At 57.7% G+C, this 19,538-nt stretch overlaps 2 protein-coding genes across 7 annotated transcripts in view; one reads left to right on the forward strand and one right to left on the reverse strand.

The window, feature by feature from the left end:
* CBL (Cbl proto-oncogene) overlaps positions 1-8,599 on the forward strand; it is an 82,075-nt gene extending 73,476 nt beyond the window's left edge. For 3 of the 5 annotated variants that reach the window (XM_058687018.1, XM_058687023.1, XM_058687022.1), the window contains one exon: positions 46-8,241. In XM_058687018.1, the coding sequence (XP_058543001.1) occupies positions 46-317 (272 nt within the window). In that variant the 3' untranslated portion in view covers positions 318-8,241. The other 2 variants (XM_058687019.1, XM_058687021.1) reach the window with 2 other exon arrangements.
* Positions 8,589-15,845, reverse strand: MCAM (melanoma cell adhesion molecule). Of its 2 annotated transcripts, XM_058687024.1 has the most exons (16): positions 15,717-15,845; positions 13,827-13,951; positions 13,514-13,721; positions 13,340-13,410; positions 13,175-13,262; positions 12,466-12,645; positions 12,233-12,354; positions 11,986-12,148; positions 11,767-11,885; positions 11,544-11,685; positions 11,253-11,374; positions 11,015-11,156; positions 10,846-10,917; positions 10,536-10,683; positions 10,097-10,214; positions 8,589-9,626 (listed from the first exon to the last, which is right to left on the reverse strand). In XM_058687024.1, exons 1-16 carry the CDS (start codon positions 15,781-15,783, stop codon positions 9,597-9,599), a joined length of 1,917 nt encoding a protein of 638 aa, XP_058543007.1. In that variant the 5' UTR covers positions 15,784-15,845; the 3' UTR covers positions 8,589-9,596. The 2 variants fall into 2 exon arrangements, with proteins under 2 accessions (XP_058543007.1, XP_058543008.1); XM_058687025.1 differs by lacking the exon at positions 10,097-10,214.
* Positions 15,846-19,538: the final 3,693 nt, after the last annotated feature.

The raw sequence follows: 19,538 nt of genomic DNA on the forward strand, positions 1-19,538 counted from the left end.
CGCCCCCGCCAGATTTGCAAATATTTTCTTTCTGATTTCTTCTAGACTTCACTGAGGGTTCCCAAGTTCCCGAAAGGCCTCCCAAACCGTTCCCTCGGAGAATCAACTCTGAACGAAAAGCAGGTAGCTGTCAGCAAGGCGGTGCCGCCCCCGCCCCACCGCAGCTCTCCAGCGAGATCGAGAACCTCATGAGTCAGGGATACTCCTACCAGGACATTCAGAAAGCTTTGGTCATTGCCCACAACAACATCGAAATGGCCAAAAATATCCTCCGGGAATTTGTTTCTATTTCTTCTCCCGCCCACGTCGCCACCTAGCACACCCCCGCCCCGCTGCAGCGTCAGAGGACCAGTGAGCCGGCCGCTCTTACTGGAGTGGCACCTGCAAGGGCAGAGGTGCCTTTGGAGACTTCGCGGTGAGGTCTCGCCCTCTCTGTGGGGTTTCACATCTGTGGTTCCGAGATTTCAAAGCAGTGGAATGAACATGGAGCAGCTAGTGTGTTTTATTATTTTATTTGTTTTGAGAGTGGATTCGAAGGTGTCCTTCAGTCCTCACCTTAGAGTGTGGATTCTTAGTAAATGGTAGCCTACCTGGGGAACAGTCCGGAAAGCAGTAGGAGAAGTATTGTGCTGTAAATCCTCACTGGGGACTTCAGACTTCCCTGGGTTAAGGATGTGGTTGTGTTTCTGTCTGTCTGTGGTTGCGTGTGTCCTGTGATTATAAGATTAACCTGCTGTGTGTGTTAATCCCAGGCAGGGAATTAGCACAAGAGGTTTAGGAAGGAATCGTTTAAAGACTTCCATCTACTGTGGTATTCTACCCAACCCCAGTGTGTATTACAACTTCAACACTCCCCGACGGCTTGGATTACCACGTGCATAGCTCAAGTCTTGTATTTTTAGAACACCCTCCCTCTGTCCTTTGTCCTGCTTCCTCCTCCTCCTCGGTGTCTGTCATTGGCAGTGGGCTTGCTGTGACCAGACTTACTGAAGCCGAGTGGCTCATAGGCTGTTCCTTATTATGTGTGATGGTCGGTGTTGGTTTGTGTGGTAGATGGGTAGTGGGGGAAAAAGTACTGTTGCTGTATCCTTATAGTCATGTTTGATCTAGCAGCTAACACTGGTCACTCCAAAGCACTGTTTCCCTAGGAACATCGACTCTGTTAAAGTACGATGTTTTCATTGTCCTAATTCCATAATGACTGATTCAAGAAAGAGGCCTTCAGATACATTCCATGCCCTCCCCAGAAGATGGTCTGTGGGAGTCCGTTGCCTTGATGCCAGGTATGTGTTCTAACGTAGGCCGTGGGTTTTTCTGCTTCACGGGAAGGGAAGGGCATTTGTTTCCAGCAATGGCTTTCTGACCCGAATACCACAAAACTTTTAGCAAGCTTCACGCACAGGCTCTTTGCCTTGTTCTACATAAGATGCACAAAATAGTGAAGATGTCTCTGTTGGGTTTTTTTTTCCCGGTGAGTTAATTCCAGCTTCTTATACGGGTGTCTCCCTTTGAACATGAGCCAGGTTATATTTTCGGAGGAGAATCTGCTCTTTGCCCTCGAAGGAAAGGGGCTGACACCCATGGTGGTGCAGCATTGCGCTGACAGCCCCAGTCCCGCATCGGGGCCTCCGACAGCTGGGTTTCTCTTGTGCCTGTGGCTTTGGGCATGTAGCACGTCCTTCCGTCTCCTCGTCACCTTAGTCCTGTGTACTCTCTCGTGACTGCGTTCTCCACGGTGATTAGCATTCAGTGTATAAATGACTTTACTGTGGTCAGAGACCGTATGTGAGAAGCCTGACGATTTGTGTAATTGCAGGTTACAAAGGAGATTCAGGGTCCAGCATGGGGCACCCGTTAGTCGGTTCCTGGAGGTGCTGCGAAATGACCCCTGGAGTTGGGTCAGTTCTCTGTCCGGTCTTTGCTGGCTTCCCCAGCAAAGCGGGTGTACCCCCTCGCTTGTCAGAATCACGCCTGCTCTTTGATAAATCTGCCCTCCTCAAAATCTAAGTCACGCTTTTGTCTTTAGATCCAGAATCTCTTCAGATCGGTTTTCTTTCTCACGTTGTCATCTGTGGAACTAAAATTTTTTCTAACTCTTCTCTTGGCTCTCAGCTGTTCCTAGACCTGTTGGCTTTATCTTCTTGCCTCCGAACCATTTACATTCCCAGGGTAGAAGGTACAGGACTTCTTGTTGATTTGCTCTGGTTCCCCAATGTCTGCTCCACGCGGCGGAAAACAGCCCAGCCCACCGTCAGGTGCAGGAGGTCCTGATGGTCGTGGCTGGGGGCAGGGAGAGTGGCAATAACCTAGCGTCTCCTTCTAAAAGCCAGTAAGGATAGGGTTTCGTTTGTGGTAACGTTCAGTTTGTATTTTGTTTAAATGCTGAAGACCCAGACGAGAAACTAGAAGAAATGGCAGCATTTTCCATGCCTGCCCACACTGGAAGTTTTCCTTGTCTGCAGACAGTGCCCATAGTCCGAAGATGTGTCAAGAGAACAGAACACTGATTCTGCATATCTTTTGCCTGTTCAGTGTATCCAGGATCTTTGGAGAGTATGTCCTTACATACGTAGGCTAAGGGCGAGTTCCTCCTTTTGTTCCTAGTTGAGCGCCCCTGTGGCTCATGGGGTCAGGCCTCCAACTGGGGTGTCAGATCCCAGTGTTGGACACACGCTTCATTGATTGGCTTGGTCATCGGCCTGGCAGCTGGGTAGCTGTAGGCTTTCAAGCTTCTGAGACCATTCTGTGAGGTTTTCTCTCCTCAGGTCTGTGAGGACAGACCTGGGTCCAAGCCTCAGGTCGCCAAGGTAGTCTCACGAAAGTTTTCACGTGGAGGCTTGTCTTGAGGGTATTTCCAAAACTTGAATTTCTTAAATTTTCCTCGGGCTAAGGCGCAAATAGCACCTTCTTCGTCCTCCATTCGCATGGCAGTTTTTAGTTCTTGGGCTCTGCTCTGAATTTAGAATTGCTCTTTCAGAAGTAGGTTTTGCGTTTTGCCATTTTGGGTAAACCCATCTCCCTTCTCCCTCCGAATTACACGTGGTTCCTTCTTTGTTAACTTGCCAGGTGGATAAGGTAAAAGTCACTTTGATGTTTTTCTTTTTTCTCAGATGCATTAGGCTATTCTGTTCAGTCCAGTCTCCTTTCCCTCTTTCTGGCTTGCCCTGCACGGCCTGCCTCGCCAGCTGCCCTCTGTGCTCCTTCCGCTAAAGTAAAAGATTCCCAGAGCAGAAAAACCCGTGGGCTCTGTGATATACCTCCCTTTAAGAAAATAAGAGATTGGGCACTTTCCGCTCTCCACGTGCATCTGTTCATTTTTATGTAAGTAATGATCTGCACCTTGGACGGCCATTCTCTTCCACTAGCCCTCCTCCCCCCACTCAACACACTCCGCCATTCTTCTGTGCTCTTCCCATACAGACGACACCAGGGCCCAGGATGGGGGTAGCGCTCGTAGTGTCATTCAGCTGCCTTGGGTTAAAATTTTTGGATGGGGGTCGCTGTTCTTCAATCTTCAAGTATTTATCTCCTCTGTAGAAAACTAAAATATAACTTAGGGTCCAAACAGCAGACCTACAAATGAGTTTTTGTAAATTTGCTAGCAGAGTAGGGACTGTATATTCCCTTCAAGGCACCATCATCAGACTTGACACCTGTGTGTGTGGGTGGTTGGCGATGGTGTTGATGCAGAATATTCTCCTACCTCACCTCATGACAGTCAGGGTTCTAGACCTCCTTCCCAAGCTAAGGAAGTCCCCCCTCCTGCCGTTGGCCTTTCTGACTCTGGTGACCGCTGCCCAGGGAACAGTGGTATTCTAACCATCGGGCTGGCCTGGTGGTTACCAGTTAGGTTGTTCGTTCAGCAAATGTGTACGAGCGATTACCATGTGCCAGAAGCGCCAGCTTCTCCGTGTCCCTCCCTGTCCAGGACTTGCATTTGGCCCTAAAATAGCTCCTCCCCAAAAGATGGTGCAGTTTTTATTCACAGCTCTTTTATGTAGATCTATATTTCCTTAAAGAGCTGTCCTGGGTAAAATCGATTCAAGGCTCTTCTGTTAACCCATGTCGTCTTCCTAGAGCTTGGATACTTTCTGGGAGATTCCTCAACGTGTCTCATGGGTACCCACCGTCTTTTGTGTATTTCAGTGGAATCTGTTTGGTGGGTTGAGGGGTGTGTTGGCTCAGCTGCACAGTTAGGGCAGTTACGTGTTTAAGTAAAGCATCTGCCCGTAGTTCCTCTCCAGTCTAGTGCCTTCCTTGATCTCCTACTGAGCTGCTGGAGTTCCTAATCCCCCTTGTTGTGAAGTTTCCTTGTTGCCCTTCGGGGACCTGTTACCACCTCCCATTCTCTTTGGAACTTATTTTCCAGTCTTCCAACACCCTTTGCAGCCGATTCTGTGTCTTAGAAAGGCTGAAGGTGTGGGAGAGGGGCGGCTACCTGTTGTTCGGTCCTGGTCTTCAGCTGTTCCTTTGGTCTCCCAAGAGCCAGTCGGCAAAATAGATGGAACTCAGTTCTCAGAAATGCCAGCCTTTCCTGGGCTACGGAGCCTAGGACCCTAGAACTTAGCATCAGAATACATACGTCACCACTCTCCTGCTAGACTTTCAGGCTTTAGAATTCAATCTGAAGTATTCTAAGTCCACCTACAGTGTTACTGGCACTACTTTGACCTCAGCCTGTGTTCGTTGTCTTTCTTTAGAAGCGCGTAAAGCTACGCAGTGCATGGAGGAGGGTTCATAGTGAAAGGAAGCCACAGTTTTGTATCTTTGTCCTGTTTAGGAATCCTTCGGATGTCAGAAACAGGTATTCAGGCTAAAGAAAGGAGGGAATCCTAAGGATACAGGGTATTTTATAGACCCCAGTGTGAGAAGTACAGTTGATTCTTGTATGGGGCTGGGGTGGGACTGGCAGACTTTGCACTCGGTCCTTTCTCCTGCTTGTCAGGCACAGCCCTGGAATAGACGACCCAGTCCCCAAGTCTACACGACGTCCCAGCTCTAGGGATCACCGTACACAGCTTCCCAGTGCCTCTTGATTCATTCAGATTCTCGAGAAAGAACACGATCAGCCCAGCACATTGCCTGGGTGTCTACGCCTGACCAGTTAGCCTTGGCGTGTGGGGCGGCAGCGGTGTGCCCCTTTGGGTGGGAGATGGGGGGAGAAGAGGCTATAGGCAGGATAGATACCCTAAAGGTATTTTAGTAGTAAAACTGCTGGCATACTGCCTTTTTTTAGAGTAGAAAGGTAGGCATGGGACTGTGTCTGGGATGTTGAGAAAATTCTTGGGTTTTGCTTAATTTGGGTTATCGTCGTCTTTATTTCTTTATTTCCTGTTTTCAATCCCTTTATCAGTCTTGGCATCCAAGATTTCTTACCTCCCTCCTCAGGACCCGTTTCTCCTGTTCCGGAGCTAGTCTGTTCTTAGGTGACGTTTCTTTGCCTTCATTCAATCTCAGGTTTTTAGCCTTCTTTCATATTATTTGGAGAGCAGATCACACATCCCACTGTAGCCACCCATGGACTTTTGGGCTCTCTTCAAGTTTTAGCACCGAAAATACATCCATTCTATGGGCCTGTGGCCGTGGCTCCCCTCCTCCTCGAGGAGAGCCCTGCGGCAATATTCTTGGGCAAGCCTTCCGGGGTACCTCAGAAACTACTTCCCCATAGCCAGCAGGAATATATAATAACCGGGACAGTAGCCAGGATATAAATTAGATGTAGATTCCAGTTTAGAAGAGTTTTGATTGAGAGCTCTTTAGACCGGGAACCCTGGTCTCCCCTGTCCACTTGATTTCTTTGTAGTCCTGTATCAGAGCCTTTTTTAATTTTAATTTTATTTTTCAAAAAACTGCTTCTGCTTGCCTACTAAGTCTTTTGATCTTGCTTACCTCATCCTAGAGCCTGTCCCGTGTTCTTAAGGCACGTTCATAATTACTTGTAACTTTTTTAAGCTGTTGGAGTCGTTAGGAATACACAGAAGTAACCTAGTAATCCAAAGATACACATTGAGGCACGTGATGAAGGGTGGGTCGTCAGCCCTTGCATTTGGTATCCTGGACTGGGCGCCAGAATCAAGGAGCAGAGGGACAGCAGGGCCGGGTGCCTCCGTGTCCTAGGAAATCTGGCGTGGTTCCACAGGGGAGCGTGGTGTTTTTTGGGTCTAAGCCGCGGCACCCGCGTAAGAGGCGGGGGGACCGGGACGGGAGGAGCAAGCTCTGGCCGGAGGCTCCCTCACATTCAGATGGGAACGGGAAAAGAACGGAAGGGCCAGCTGTCGGCTACAAGCAACAGCTGTCTGGAGCTCTCCCTGCCGCTTCCCTTGTGTAACGCTCGAGAAAAACGCGGTGGACCGCTCCCTCTGTTTGCCCAGAGCAAAGGCTGAAAGCCAGCCTCCGCTCTCCTACCGCTCAGGCGGCCGAACAGATCAGCGGAGTTCTGGTTGCCCGGCTCCACGTTCTTGACCCGCTCCTGAAATGAACGTGAGGGGCACCCCTCCACTGCCTCTCACAAGTCCTCTTTGCACGCCCGAGCCGGACCGGAGGGCCAGGGAAGGGGGAAGGCTCGGGGACACGCCCCGGGCAGCTCCTCGGACCTCACTCCGCCTCCCGCCCAGCCCCGACGAGGGGGGGCGCCGTGTGCCCACGCCCAGTGCGCCAACCTGCTCGCGTGTCGCGTGCCCCGTGTGTCCGTCCCCTCCTCCCTACCTACCTCGGACCCTGCTCGGGGCGAGGTAGCCATGCTCATGGCTGTCTTGAAACCGCAGAGGCAGAGAACCACGTAGGAGTCTGTAGACTGTGTGTTTTCTCTTCCTCGGTTTCTTCCTTCTGCTGTCTGGGTAAGCCTGCAGGCACGTTGCCCGTGAGAGTGGATGCCTCCTGACCTACCGGTCTCCGTGTCTCGGCCTTGACCTCCTGCTGAAACATGTGGTAGGGGCATGGCAGCTACGAGGTACCTCCTCCTACATTTGCTTTCTGGCTGTGGTGACTTGGGATTTTTAACCTTATATATCTTTTTCCTTTATTCAAAACAAAACAATTTTTAGCACACTGAAAAAAAAAAAAAAGCCAAACATTTTTGTGCCTTTCTAAGGCAGCACTGTAACTCAGGCTGCATTTTAGGACTTAATATGGAAATACCAGAGTCTTAGCTCCTCTACCTTGAGTGTCCATCCTTACAGATTGGGGGGAGGAGGAAACGCTCTGTGTGGCTGGAGAGATGTCAGATAGGTGAGGCACGTCTGGGGTCCCCTCTCCCTGCCGTGATGCTCTTTTGGAGTACGTGTTCCCCTGGGATCATTCGGTTGGCTCTAGTCAGGATCACAGCCGCCAGGTTGAAGGCTCTGTCTCCAGCAAGGAGAGAGGGAGACTGTTCTGGGATTTCCAGGTACGCCCTGGACCATTTCAAGTGTGCCAGCCTCTGGGCCTGCTAGTGACTCAACTGCATGGAAAAGTGTAGGACGGACTCTCCTGAGAACAGACGTGGTGTGTGTCTTTTCTCTTTGCTGGATCCTGAACTGGCCTAGACCTCCTGCCTCTCCCTCGAGACGTGGCTTTCCTTTCATTTGCAGACTTCAGTCTTAAAGCATTAAGCAGCCAGTGCCCTCTGCGGGTCCAGTTTTCCCCTGGGGAAGGCAGCAAGGACCACGTGCCCGGTCCTCAGCATGGTGGTCACGGTCAGTTTCAGCAAAGAAAAAAGGAAAAAGAGTTTTCTGAGATTTTACTTCTCCCTTTCCCCTTTCATTTCTTCCCTGCCTTTAATCAAGAATTGGGAGAGAAACCATTCTTTTGAACGTCCTCCCTCTTTAGGATTTTGACATTCTTGGCCTGGGTGGGGCTGAGGAGAACTTGATGCTTCTTCCGGAATAGAGTCCCAATTTGTATATCAGTGTTAAAAATGAAACAAAACGAAAACTTAGAGGAGATTTTTGTGGACTATTTTAAAAATGTGTCATTAATATAAAAAAAAATTTCTATTAGCAGTATTTAATCCTTCTCACCTGTAAAGAATAAGACAGAAGGTAAATATTCTTACAGAGAAGAGCAGAGCTTTAAGATTGGTTTTCATTTGACGTCCCTTTTGTTTTGCCAATGTATTAATGTTTAGAGGTCTGTTATACTAATGTTATTTATTAATTTTTTTTCATTTCCATACACAGTTAACTAAAGAGCTTTTTCAAGCACCCGTGTCTGTAAAAAAAAAAAAAAAAAAAAATATTTTTAAATAAAGTTTCTTTTGTTGTAGCAGCCTGGAGTTCTTGCCCTTCCGTGGGGGTGGGAGAGTGAAAGACCAGGCCCACACAGTCATCGTGGTGAGTCTGCTGCTACCTCAAGGCAAGTCTGAGCTGCTGGAAAGCCTAGAAAAAAGTTGAGAGCTCCTCCTTGCCAACAGCCTGCCGGGCCCTGAGAGCTGCCTTAGAGCGAGGGGGATTATCCTCTGTGGTGGAGCGGGAGCTGTTTGCTCAGAAGCAGAGGGAACCTCTGGTCCCTGCTCCTAAATGTGAAGGGTTTTGTGTTCTGTTCGGTACGATTCCAGTTGTGGAGACCCCAGGCTGCTGTGGTGCCCGTGATGAATAAAAAACGGGGTGAGATTTCTGGGACAGTTAAGCTTTATTTTTCTTACATATACATATATATATATACACACACATACATAGAGGAAATTTGCAAATTTACACACAACCTAACGGAACCACATATACATACAGGTGCACACACACAGATACACATTCACACCCCAAAGCTCCAGCCAGGCCAGCTCTCATCCCTAAGTACCATTCTCCCATTAGGGAAGGCCCTTCTCCCAGGGTCTAAGGCCATTGCTCACTTTATAGAAGTTTGGTGCTTGTAGAGTTACAGTCTTAATCGTCATAAAGGACAGTCTGGACCTCATGGCTGTCCCCTAACCCCACCTTTCAGTCTTATGTGACCCCCCGACAGGACAAAGGGAGCCAAATTAACGCAGGGGGTTTGGGCACAATGGCCTAACTTTGGAAAACTGCCCAGCTTCCTCCCTGCAGGGACAACAAGATCTAAGGAACAACAGTCCTGGCTTCTTCCCAGAGAGGTGGGTCACAAAAGGGCCTCCCGCGGCAGGCAGGCAGCTGCTTTGTAATGAATGCTGGGGTACATACTCTCCAGAACCGGTGTGAGCAACATACTTCAGCAGAGAGGGGCCTGGGCTCAGTGTGTCCTCACCTCAGTGACACAACCGAATGAGGACGCCAGCCTTTAGGGCAGAAACCAGCTCCAGATAAACAGACTACCTAACTTGGCTGCTGGTAGAAAACAGGTATATACATCCACAATATGTCTACAGAGAAAACGCGGTCTGCAAGAAGCTCCTTCCCGCTCCCAGGATACTGAGGCCCCCTCCCTGGGATGAGCCTCACCCAACCGAGACCTCGGTGGGTCGGTCCTTGAAGAGGACCTTCTCCCGACGGCCCTTCCCTCAGAAATGGGGTCTGCAGGCCAGCTGGAGTAGGGACCTTCTCCTACCCCGCTTTAGAGGCTTTGGCGATCATCCTGAGTGTTGGGAGAGGGTAAGCAGGGAGCAGGAAGTGTTCTCGGCGGGAAGGGCACTCAGTGTGATGAGCAGGCTAGTGCCTCAGATCGATGTATTTCTCTCCCTAGAAGTAGGTGAAGAGGAGAGAGGTAAGGGGAGCGCGGGGGGACCGCGCTGGCGTCTGGGGTGGGAGCGCTGAAGGGATGAGGGACCGAAGCCAAAGCTGATGGACGAGGCGTGGAGGGAAGCGGTGGGAGGGGACGGGGCAGGAGGGCCTAGGCTCCGAACTGGACTGGCCACACTGCGCTCGGTGACCTGAGCCACGGCACTGTTCAGGGAAAGGTGGCGGTGACAGGGCAGAGTGTGTGATGTCAGTCCCGGGAGCTACCCCTTGTCCACGGTCCCCCGGCCACTCTCCTCGCCCTACCAACCTGGGACTAGTGTTAGGAAGGCAAGACGGGCCTGCTCCCAGTCTCCAGTAGAGGAGGAGGAAAGGGAGAGAGAGTGAGTGTTCAGGGGATGAGAGCCATTAGCCCCCGCGGCTCCCAATCCCTGGAGAGGCGTCAGGCACTGGCCGCAGGAACTGCCTCCTACCTGGTCTCCTGGAGCCCTCTTGTCACCGGTGCTGCCCTGTAGGAGGCCCATCTCTTCTGGGAGCTTATCTGACTTAACTTCAACTACAAATTCGCTCTTACGAGACGGGGGCAGCGTGCTGGGAGGAGGGAGGGAGGCAAGAAGTTGACAACTCAGGGGCAAGGGAAGGGAAGGTCGCTGGGAAAGACACTGGACTGGGTGATGGGGCTCTTAGGCAGGTGCTGTGGGGCCAGCTCAGGGAAGGGAAACACGCAGTGAATGGAAGGGAGAAGGCGTGGGTGAATGCAGCGGGCAGGAGAGCAGGGAGCACTCACACTCAGCGTCCCCCTCCTGCTCCTAAGGGGTGAGCGGGCACTCGAGCAGGCAGGGAATGTGCCCGCGGAGGCAACAAGCTGGGTAGCACGACGGGGGGACCGAGGGCGCGGGGTGCCATGCTTACATCTCCTGTTTGCCCGACCGCCCGCACGGGAGCTTGCCCTTCTTGTAGAAGAAATAGAGAACGGCACCCAGCACGGCCAGGACCAGGACGCACACGGTCACGGCCACGATGGCCACGCCCTTGCTTTCAGGCTCCGGCAGCTTCTTCTCTGTCCCACAGAGATGTTCCTAGTCACTCCTGGCCCCAGGTGGCCACGCTTCCACCACTGCCCCACCCAGCCCGGGGCTCCCCGGGCAGGGACAGGGCAGGATAAGGGTGCCCTGGCACAGCCTCGCGGCCCCCCGTTCTGGAGCCCAGACTGCCTGCTCACCTGTGGAGGTGCTGTTGGCTCTGGTGTAAGGACTGACAGTGGAGGTGCTGGGGCCAGTGGTTCTGTTTGAGTCTGTGGTTAAACGGATCGAAAGGCGGGTTAAGAAAAGCACAAGCTCGTGCCCGCGCCCACCACACCCCGCCACACTGAGGACAGACGAGGCCCGTACCCAGCTCCAGGAAAATGGTGGTGGTGTTTCTGCCCAGGAAGTTGGAGGCCACGCACTCTGCACCTGTCTCCAACAGCTCTGGGGTCACGAGGACATTCAGGACACTCAGGACGCTCTGCGGATCTCGGTCTTGTTCATGGGCCTGTAAGGAAGGAGGCGGAGCTCAGGGGCCGGGCCGGTCCCCGCAGCAGAGCCTGGGGCAGGGGTGCGTGAGCAGGGGAAAAGGAGGGGGGCTCACCGTGCCGTCCACGCTCCAGGAGATGGAGGGCCGGGGATGTCCCGACGCTTCACAGGACAGATTCAACACTGTGTTCTCTTTCACCCACATCTTCCTTTCCTTTGATGTCATCCACGGGGACCCTTAAGAGAGGGAGGGGGACAGGTGTGGCGGCCAACTCCACTGGCCTGCCTCCCCCTCCCCGCCAGAGCATCCCGGGGCAGCCGGTGGCCTTTCGTCCTCGAAGAGCTCGAAACCACCCAGCCGGGGGTAGCTTCCCGGGCCGCCCGGTCTCTGCCCAGAGGGCCTCACCAAAAATGGCCACGCGGACCAGCTGAGTGCGGTTCAGGCCCGGGACGCTGGGCACGGAGGCCACGCAGCGGTAGCCTCCCCCCGCGTCTCGCTGCAGGTTGTGTAAGCGGAGCACAGGCCCCTTCTCCAGCACCTGGCCTGTCTGGGGGGGAGAGAGGGGTCGGTGCGTCACTCACAGCCACACGGCCCCCCACGCGCCACAGCCCCAGGCCCGCCTGCGTACCTCTTCTCTCAGCCACTGGAACTCCAGGGCTCGGTTACTCTCTGCCTCACAGGTCAGGGCGAGGCTGCCGCCCTCCCGGCTCTCCGGGGCCGCAGGGCTCACCCGGACATCAGACACATCTGGGGACACGGCAAGGGCGTCAGCCTGGGCAAAATTCCCGCTTGCCCCCCGCCTGCTCCCCACCCCCCCCCACCCCGTCCGGGGCCCCGGGGCCCTCACAGTTCACCAGCAGCTCCTGGTGCTCGCTCGGCAGAGATGCCATGGTTTCCAGGTCCAGGCCCTGACACTGATAGAGCCCACTGTGCTCCTTCCGGGCGGACTCCAACACCAGGACCCCGTTGTCCTCGGTCGCCTTCTCCTCCATCTCCTGGGTGCTGGGGTTCTGGGGGAGGGCGAGGGGGTGAGCAGTGTGCGCCTCCAGCCGCTCTCGCGGCCTGCGTGCACCCAGCGCGGGCGCCCTCCGCACCTGCTTGCTGATGGTGAAGTGGGGGGGGGGGTTGCCGTCAGCCAGACACCTGATTTCCACGCGGTCCCCTTCCTTCAGCACGCCCACGGGCTCCACTTCCAGCCACACTTTCTCCGCCGGGTCTGCACAGGGGGGCACGGGGGCGGCGGCCGTCAGCCCACGAGCCGTCCCCGCGCCGGGGAGCGGCCTGACTTTTCCACCCGCCCCGGCCCAGGGCTGTCATGGGGACTCACAGAAAACCGGGACGGCGACTTCCCTGGACTCCTTCATGTGGTTCCCGCTGGGCAGCCGGTAGTTGAGCTCGCAGTAAAACTGGGCGTCTTTGTCTTCCTTAACCAGCTGGGCCTTCAGGACGCTCTGCAGGGTGTACAGGCCGCTCGACTCGACGATCTGGGACGACTGAATGTGGACCCCTGGGCAGGGAGGAAGGGGAGAGAGGCTCGGCCTCGGCCCCGCCTCCGCCCCCACCCCCTGGTCGCAGGGGCTGCGGGAGGGGGCTCCCGGAGGGACCCCCGCCTCCGCAGAAGGCCAGGCACCACGGGAGCCGCGACTCTTCACCTCCGAAGTTTTACTGCTCGTTATCCACCTGCTCCAGGGGCGCGCGGGTGCGCGCGCACACCAGGGCGCGCGCCAGGAATGCCGCAGTGACTGACCGATGCCCCTCAGCAAACACTCCAGACGCCCACCCACGGGGGTAGTGAACGGCCAGCCTGACTACACCACACCCACTGGGTATGTCACTCAACTGACAGCAGAGATTACTTTCCGGGAGGGGATGTGGGGCAAGAAGGGAATTTTCCTTCTAGATCTCCTGGGTCGTTTACATCCTCACGAGAACGTTTTCAGGCCTCGCTTGTGTGCTTCTAAAAACCAAGGTCCGACGAAAGGCAAGGTGGTGGCACCATAAGCAGGGCCCTCAAGGGCTGACGGGGCTGCACTCACGTTTCTTCTCCTCCTTCAGGGGCCGCCCATTCTTGTACCAGATGACTTGAGGAATGGGGTACCCATTTCTCCCCACGCAGGTAGCAACCTGAGGGGGACAGGCCGTGAGTCTCCCTGCCGCTCGGGCCCCACCAGGCCCCGCCAGGCCACCCTGGCGTGGCTCACCTCCTCGGGCTCCTCGCTGTTGACTGAAATGCCCAAGGGATTGACCTGGATGGTCGGCTCCTCCGGGGCTTCTACAAGGGAAGGAGAGCAGGGGCATGGGACCACACGGCTTCCCGCGACCCACACCGCTTCCCGCGACCCACACCGCCCGCGAGGCACGGATGGGGCACTGACTGTAGACGTGGAGCTGGATTCGGTGCTCCTGGGACTGAGGGCGCTTGCCCTGGCACAGGAAGATGCGCTCGTCGTGGGGGGTGACGTGTGCCAGGGCCAGAGTAGTCCCTCTGTCCAGGAGGCTGAGCCGGTGCTGGTACTCCCCGGGTTCGCTCTGGCCCTGGCCCTTGCGCACGCGGAAGATGAGAGTCGGCTTCTCCTTGTGGACCTGAGGAAGGGTGACGGAGGGGAGGGGAGGGTCCTGGGGCTGCGGGAGGGGGACAGCCTCCCACCCTGCCACCTTGCCACCCTGCCACCCTCTCCACGCACTCACAGAAAACCAGTCCACGTGGCTGAAGTTGCCCGGGGAGTGGGAGGGGCCGCACTTCAGGAGGGCTGTGCCGCCAACTTCCACCTCCAGGGGCTCGGGGGTGGGGGGCTCCGCCTCTCCAGGCACACCTGGGGTGCGGGAGGGGACACCCCAGCAGTGGCGTCAGCTCCAGCTGCTCCCCGTGGCCTCCCCTCCCAGCCGGCTCCCTGCAGCTTTTCTTCCGGGAGAGGGCCCTGCCCTCCTGAGCCTCAACCCCTCTCTACCGGCTGCCCCAGGCCGCCCTCTCCCCCAGTTCAGGGGAGTCGGGGGGGACCGTCTCTGGTCATCGCAGGAGGAGACCCTGAGCACCAGGCACCTTCCAGACGAGGCTGGCAGAGGGGCAACCCAGGCGGTGGGCCAAGAGGAAGGCCCCTTTCCTTCCAGGCCCCCTCCACTCCCAGTGAGCTCAGAGTGTGGGAATGCAAGGCATGTGCCAGGCTGGGGCACACAGGCCCCTTTGTGTCCCCACACCGCGGGGAAGACCTCACTACTCTGCCCCCCAAAAAAGCCCTCCCCAAATTTCCCACAAGACGCAGCGAGCCAACCCCGGCCAGAAGCTCCCATCTCAGGCTCCCAAAGCGGTACCTCTGTGGACATCCCACACGCTCAGGGCACCCCCAGCCTGGGAGTCTCGTGAGCACGAAGGGGTCAGAATGTCCCCCAGGGATCAGGGTGAGGGCCAGGCAGTGAGCAAGAGTGACGTCAGTGGTGCCAGCGTGCTGCCTGCCCTGTGAGGAGGTGATGTCACTCAATACCATCTGGCTGGCCTCAGGGATGCCTGGGTTGTTGCCCCGGGGCTGGCGCCCAGACAAGGAGGGCAGATGGAGCGGTCTTCAGCCCACAGCAGAGGCCTCGCTCGCGTCCCTGACTCCGTTTCCCCAGAGCGAGAGGAGCGGGGCAGGGTGGGGCTAGATTGGCTGCAGCTGTGGAGCCCAATTTAGCCCTTTCCCCAGAAACACAGTCAGCCTGGGAGGCAGCAGCCTGGGGTACCCCAGGGACACTGTAGGCACCGGGCATGAGGCCAGCGAGCTGGGTATTGCCTAGCCCTCCCCTTCCCCAGCCGGACAGCGGCTGGGACCCGGGAAAGGGAGCCAAGAGAAACACGCGACACCGCTGCAGGCCATACAAGGGCAGCGTGGACCCGGGAGCGCCCGGCTCCCAGGCAGTTCCAGAGAAAAACTCCGAGGTGCAGGGGCGCTCTTCCCACCTGAACGTGGTCCCACTCCGGGAGGCGTAACAATTTTGGGCGCTTCCACCCTGGGCACCCTCGAGCCCTCGCTTCTGCCACCTGTGATCCCCTCACCCGGACAGGCGCGAGGCGACCCACGCCGCCCCCCAGCCCCTGCCAACGCCCTTGCTCGGGCGGGAGCCGCCGTCCCTCCCCCGCCCGCTCACCTCCAGCCTGGCTCGGAGCCCAGGCCGGAGAGGAGGCGTCGGCGCGCCCCCTCCCGCTAAGCAAGCCGCCTTTTCCAGCAACAGGCGGGCGCAGAATCGGGGATTTGGGGATGCGCTCCAGCGGCGCCTCCCGCCGCCGCTCCAGCCGCGGGCCCCCAGAGCGGGCACCTGAGGCAAAGCTCTCCCCCAGCTCCCCCGAGAGGCTCGGCTCCACCCGCTCCGGCTCCGGGCAGCAGCCTCCTCCCCGCGTCCTCCTCCCCGGGATACTCTAGGATCGAGGCTGCAAACTGGCCGCGAAGAAGAGTTGCACGCGCGCAAGGCGCCGGGAAGGAGGAGCGCACGCCGCGGCGCAAAGCCCCGACCGGCGCCGCGCCGCCGGCTCCGCTCCCCGGGCGCGCTCCGCCAAAGACCCCTGGCCCGGGCCGCTCGGGGGCGCGGGCCCCCTGCGAAGCCACTCACCCGCGGCGCGGCGACAGCAGCAGCAGGCGGCGAGCAGGAGGGCGCAGACGAGCCCGGACGGCCCCATGCTTCCCGGCCGGAGGGCGAGCGCCTAGTGAGCCAGCCGGCGGCGGCCGGGGGCTGACGTCAGGGGGGCGGGGGAGGGGGCCCGGCCCGCCCCGCCCCGCGCAGCCCCCCGCCCCCGCCGCCGCTCCACGGGGGCGGGCCCGGAGCTGCGCGGAGCCGCGCGCCCGGCTAGGCCGGGCCCGGCGCCCAGCCCCCCTTGCCGGCTCGGGTCGGGCGAGGGGGCAGTGACAGGTGTCTCGAGGCCGCGCTGACTGGCCGAGGCGGCGGCTACGGGAGGTCGGCCCGGACGCCCCGAGTCACGCCGGCTCAGAACCGGCGGCGCTCGGCCCCGCTCGGCCCCTACCGGGACGGCCGGGCGGAGGAGCAGCAGACCAGGTCCTCCGGCGCCCCGCTGGGGGCCTCCCGTGCAGGCGCCTCTGCCCGCCTCCTCCTCCACCCCGCCGGACCCCTGCCACCGAGAAACTGGCCGGCCGCGGCGGCTCCCCAGAAATACTGCACCACTGCGGCTGCCGCCGGCCTGACCCTACCCCCAAGGCCTCGCCCACCCCCAAGCCTCGCAGTGCTGGTCGCTTTGAGGGAAGAGCCCCGGGCCGGGGCCCGCAGACCCGGAGGTACCCGCACTGAGGAGTGGAGACGGTGCCCCGTGGGCTCCCCCTTCGAACCCAAGCCCCCGCAAGTCTGAAGAGCGGAAGAGGGAGGGGGGCTGAATTCACAGGCCCAAGGCTTTCGCACGGAACCGAGTCCGGGCCTCGAAGATTCTGCTTTTGCCCTCTTCACTCAATGAGCCCAGCTGGGGCTCAGTTTCCCCTCTCCTGAATAAAGAAAAGAGGGAGAAGGAAGGGTTCATGGGTGCGACGTCTCCAGTTGACCTCTGAAAACCTGTTGCTGTCCTGATGGTTGAAAGGACCCCCTGAAGCGGGGCCTTCCCCGCCCCCTCCCCCCCCCCCCCACCGCCCTTCACCACCACCAACAGCACAACCCCAGGCCCCCTGTGGACTGGCTCCGCAGCTGGGGGTGGAAGCGTGGAGGGGGAATCCGGTCTGATCGCAGGCAGCCCTCCACACAGCAAGCTCCCCCTCTTCCCACACCCAGGTCTTCTGGCCCCTTGAACTCGGGCTCTGGGGAGTGGGATGGGCTCCTGCCTCTTAGAGACCCCAGCATCACATCTGCTGGGACTCCAGGGAGAGGGTCAAATAGAGGTCTGGATTTGGGGTGGAGGCCGGTCGCCTGGCAGAGCAGCCTCTCAGCGGGCTGGGGGAGGAGCAGCGTGAGGCAGCAAACGCTAGAGATGGGCAGGTGACTTGAGAGAATGCTCTGGGCTGGTATTTTGATGACGCAGAGATGACTGGCAAACCACATGAGCCTCGGTTTTTTGGAACCTTGCTGACCCCTCCTCTCCCTTCATCACTCTCCAGCCAGAAGCAATGCCAAGCCGGCCAGGGCAGGGGCGTGGGGCCTGGAGCCTAGGGGGAGAGGCCAAGCGGAGGACCGGAGGACCGTGGCTCCGCATCCCCCAGGAGTGAATGTATGGACTGGCCCCCGGGGCCCGGAGTGGAATGGATGAGTTTGTTCGGCTACGGGGGAAGGAGCAGGAATGGCTGAAGGATGCTGTTTGCCTCCCCCACCCCACAAGCCAGAGCTGGGCAGGGAGCTCCGCTTCCCCGCCCCCACTCCCTTCCCTTCACTTAACACCATTAACTAATCATTCTCCTCTCCGCCTGCAAACAAAGCCAGCTAGCCACCAAGGACAGTCAGTTCGGAATTCTTCTTCCGCCCTGAGCAGAGTGCAGCCAGGTGGGGGTAGAGGAGCTGCCTCAGCGTCGAAGGGGAAATGAGGTTAGAGCCCAGGGTGACATCCTTTCCCAGTGTGTCTCCACCAAACATGCACGAAGACTGTCCTTTAAGGAAGCCGGCAGCCTGGGGGCGACCTGGGCTGCCAGGGAGTGGGTGGTAAAGGTCAGGGGGCAGGCAGCTTTGGGATGGGCTCATGATGGGGGGGCACTTTGAGATTCCAAACCAAAGAGAGATCAGGACCTTGGAGAGGATGCAAAGGGGCACGGAAACAAGAAGAAAGGGCAGTGAAGGCAGGAGAACAGGGTAGAGAGAACAGAAGGTGGAGAGTATCAGCCCTCCGGCTCCTCGAAGATGCCAGAAAGTGGAGCTGCAGTAATGGCAGGGAGGAGAGAAGGCAGCAGAGGAAGAACTTTCAGCAAGAGAGGACTGTGACCCAGCTGGAGAGGGATCAAGGAGGCGGTGGCCACGGGCAGAGACACCTGGGCTGCGTTGGAAGCAGCTTTACTCGAATGTAGGCCAAGACAAAAAGCAGCCCAGGACCAGAGGCCTAATGCTTTGTCTATTTCTCTCCAGAAGGAAGGGGTAGGAAGGCTGCTTTCCTCCACCCCCATGATAGGCCCAGGCTACTCGGAGATGAGGGGTCCCGCCGTGTAGAATGTCCTCTTCGTGTCTCCCTGGCATGGGTCTGACCACAGGCAGAGAAACTGAGGCTGGGTGGGGTGGTGGCCATGGTCTGGTCTCCAGGGTGGGTGGGGCTTTCGTTTCAGTGTTAAGTTAAAGTGGAGAAGAGTGAGGCCCCGGCCGCAGTGTAGCGGATGGGGAGGTAAAAAGACAAGGATGGGCCTGGCCCAAGGGGCCACCGGGGCAAGATTCTAACCTAGGAGTCCTCTCTCAGCACAGTGGGCACGGTGGCCCTTCCACCCAACCCTCTAGTTGAGGGGCTTGACTGGGAGGAAGATAGGAGAAGGGGGGGCTGGGCAGAGGAAGGAAGCTGATAAAGACAAGTTTGCAGCTGCAATGAGGAAGGAACTGGGGGTGGAGGGGGGGCAGCCCAGCAATCTTGGCAATTATGGAGGCTGGGGAACCCCCTGGCCTGGTCAGAGAATAGGGTCCAGTTTGAGTGTTTGGAGGGGAAGGGAGGGGAATTTTTCCAGAATGGGGGTCTGAGTTGGGAGGAGACCGCATTGAGGGAGTGGAAAATAGGGTGGGAAGAGGGTGGGGGGCGGTTGTTGCTGAAGACATCATCAGGCCAGGAAACCGGATACTGGGGGGCTGGGTTGGAAGATGTGGGGGAAGAGATTGAATGGGGGGAAGCAGCCCCTATCCTGGCCGGACGCAGTCTCACATGTCCTTTGCACCTGACCCAGGGCAGGAGGAAGGAGGTGCAGCTTGGATTGAGGTGTGCCCCCAGAAAGGCAGGGGAAGAGGAGGGTGACTTGGGCGTGGGGGATGGGAGGGGCTATTTTTAAACTTGGAAAACCTTGAGTGAGTTCATCTCCACCCTGAGTGCTGGAGGCGGCAAAGGCCCCATTGTACAGGGGTCTAGAGAAGGGGAGCGGGGAGGGGGTGAGTGGCACAATGGCAAGAATTATGTTGGAGCCGGCGGGGCAAGCGGAGGGCGGGGGAGGGGACTCCTCGTCACAGCTGGCCTACTGAACTACGGGTCGGCCTAGGCTGGGGCTTGGAACGGGGGGGGGGGGGGGGGGGGAGGGTTCCACTCTCACAAAGCCCCCTGTGGGGGAGCTGGGGTCTCTGGCATCCGGTGGTGGTCCATCCTGGGGAGGGGGCTGCGGGTGGGATTCCCACAGCCTGGCTTTCCCAGGGACTGCACGGCCTGTTCCCAGGCTCCCAGCATTCCAGAGACTCCCCTGGGCTCCGCTGGCCTCTCTTCTCGGCCCCCTGTCTGCTGGGAGTGGGGGGAGAGAAGGAGAAAGAGGATGTGGATGCATAGGGACGCTTCCT

This window comes from Neofelis nebulosa, chromosome 10 (assembly GCF_028018385.1).
Source record: "Neofelis nebulosa isolate mNeoNeb1 chromosome 10, mNeoNeb1.pri, whole genome shotgun sequence".
NCBI lineage: Eukaryota > Metazoa > Chordata > Mammalia > Carnivora > Felidae > Neofelis > Neofelis nebulosa.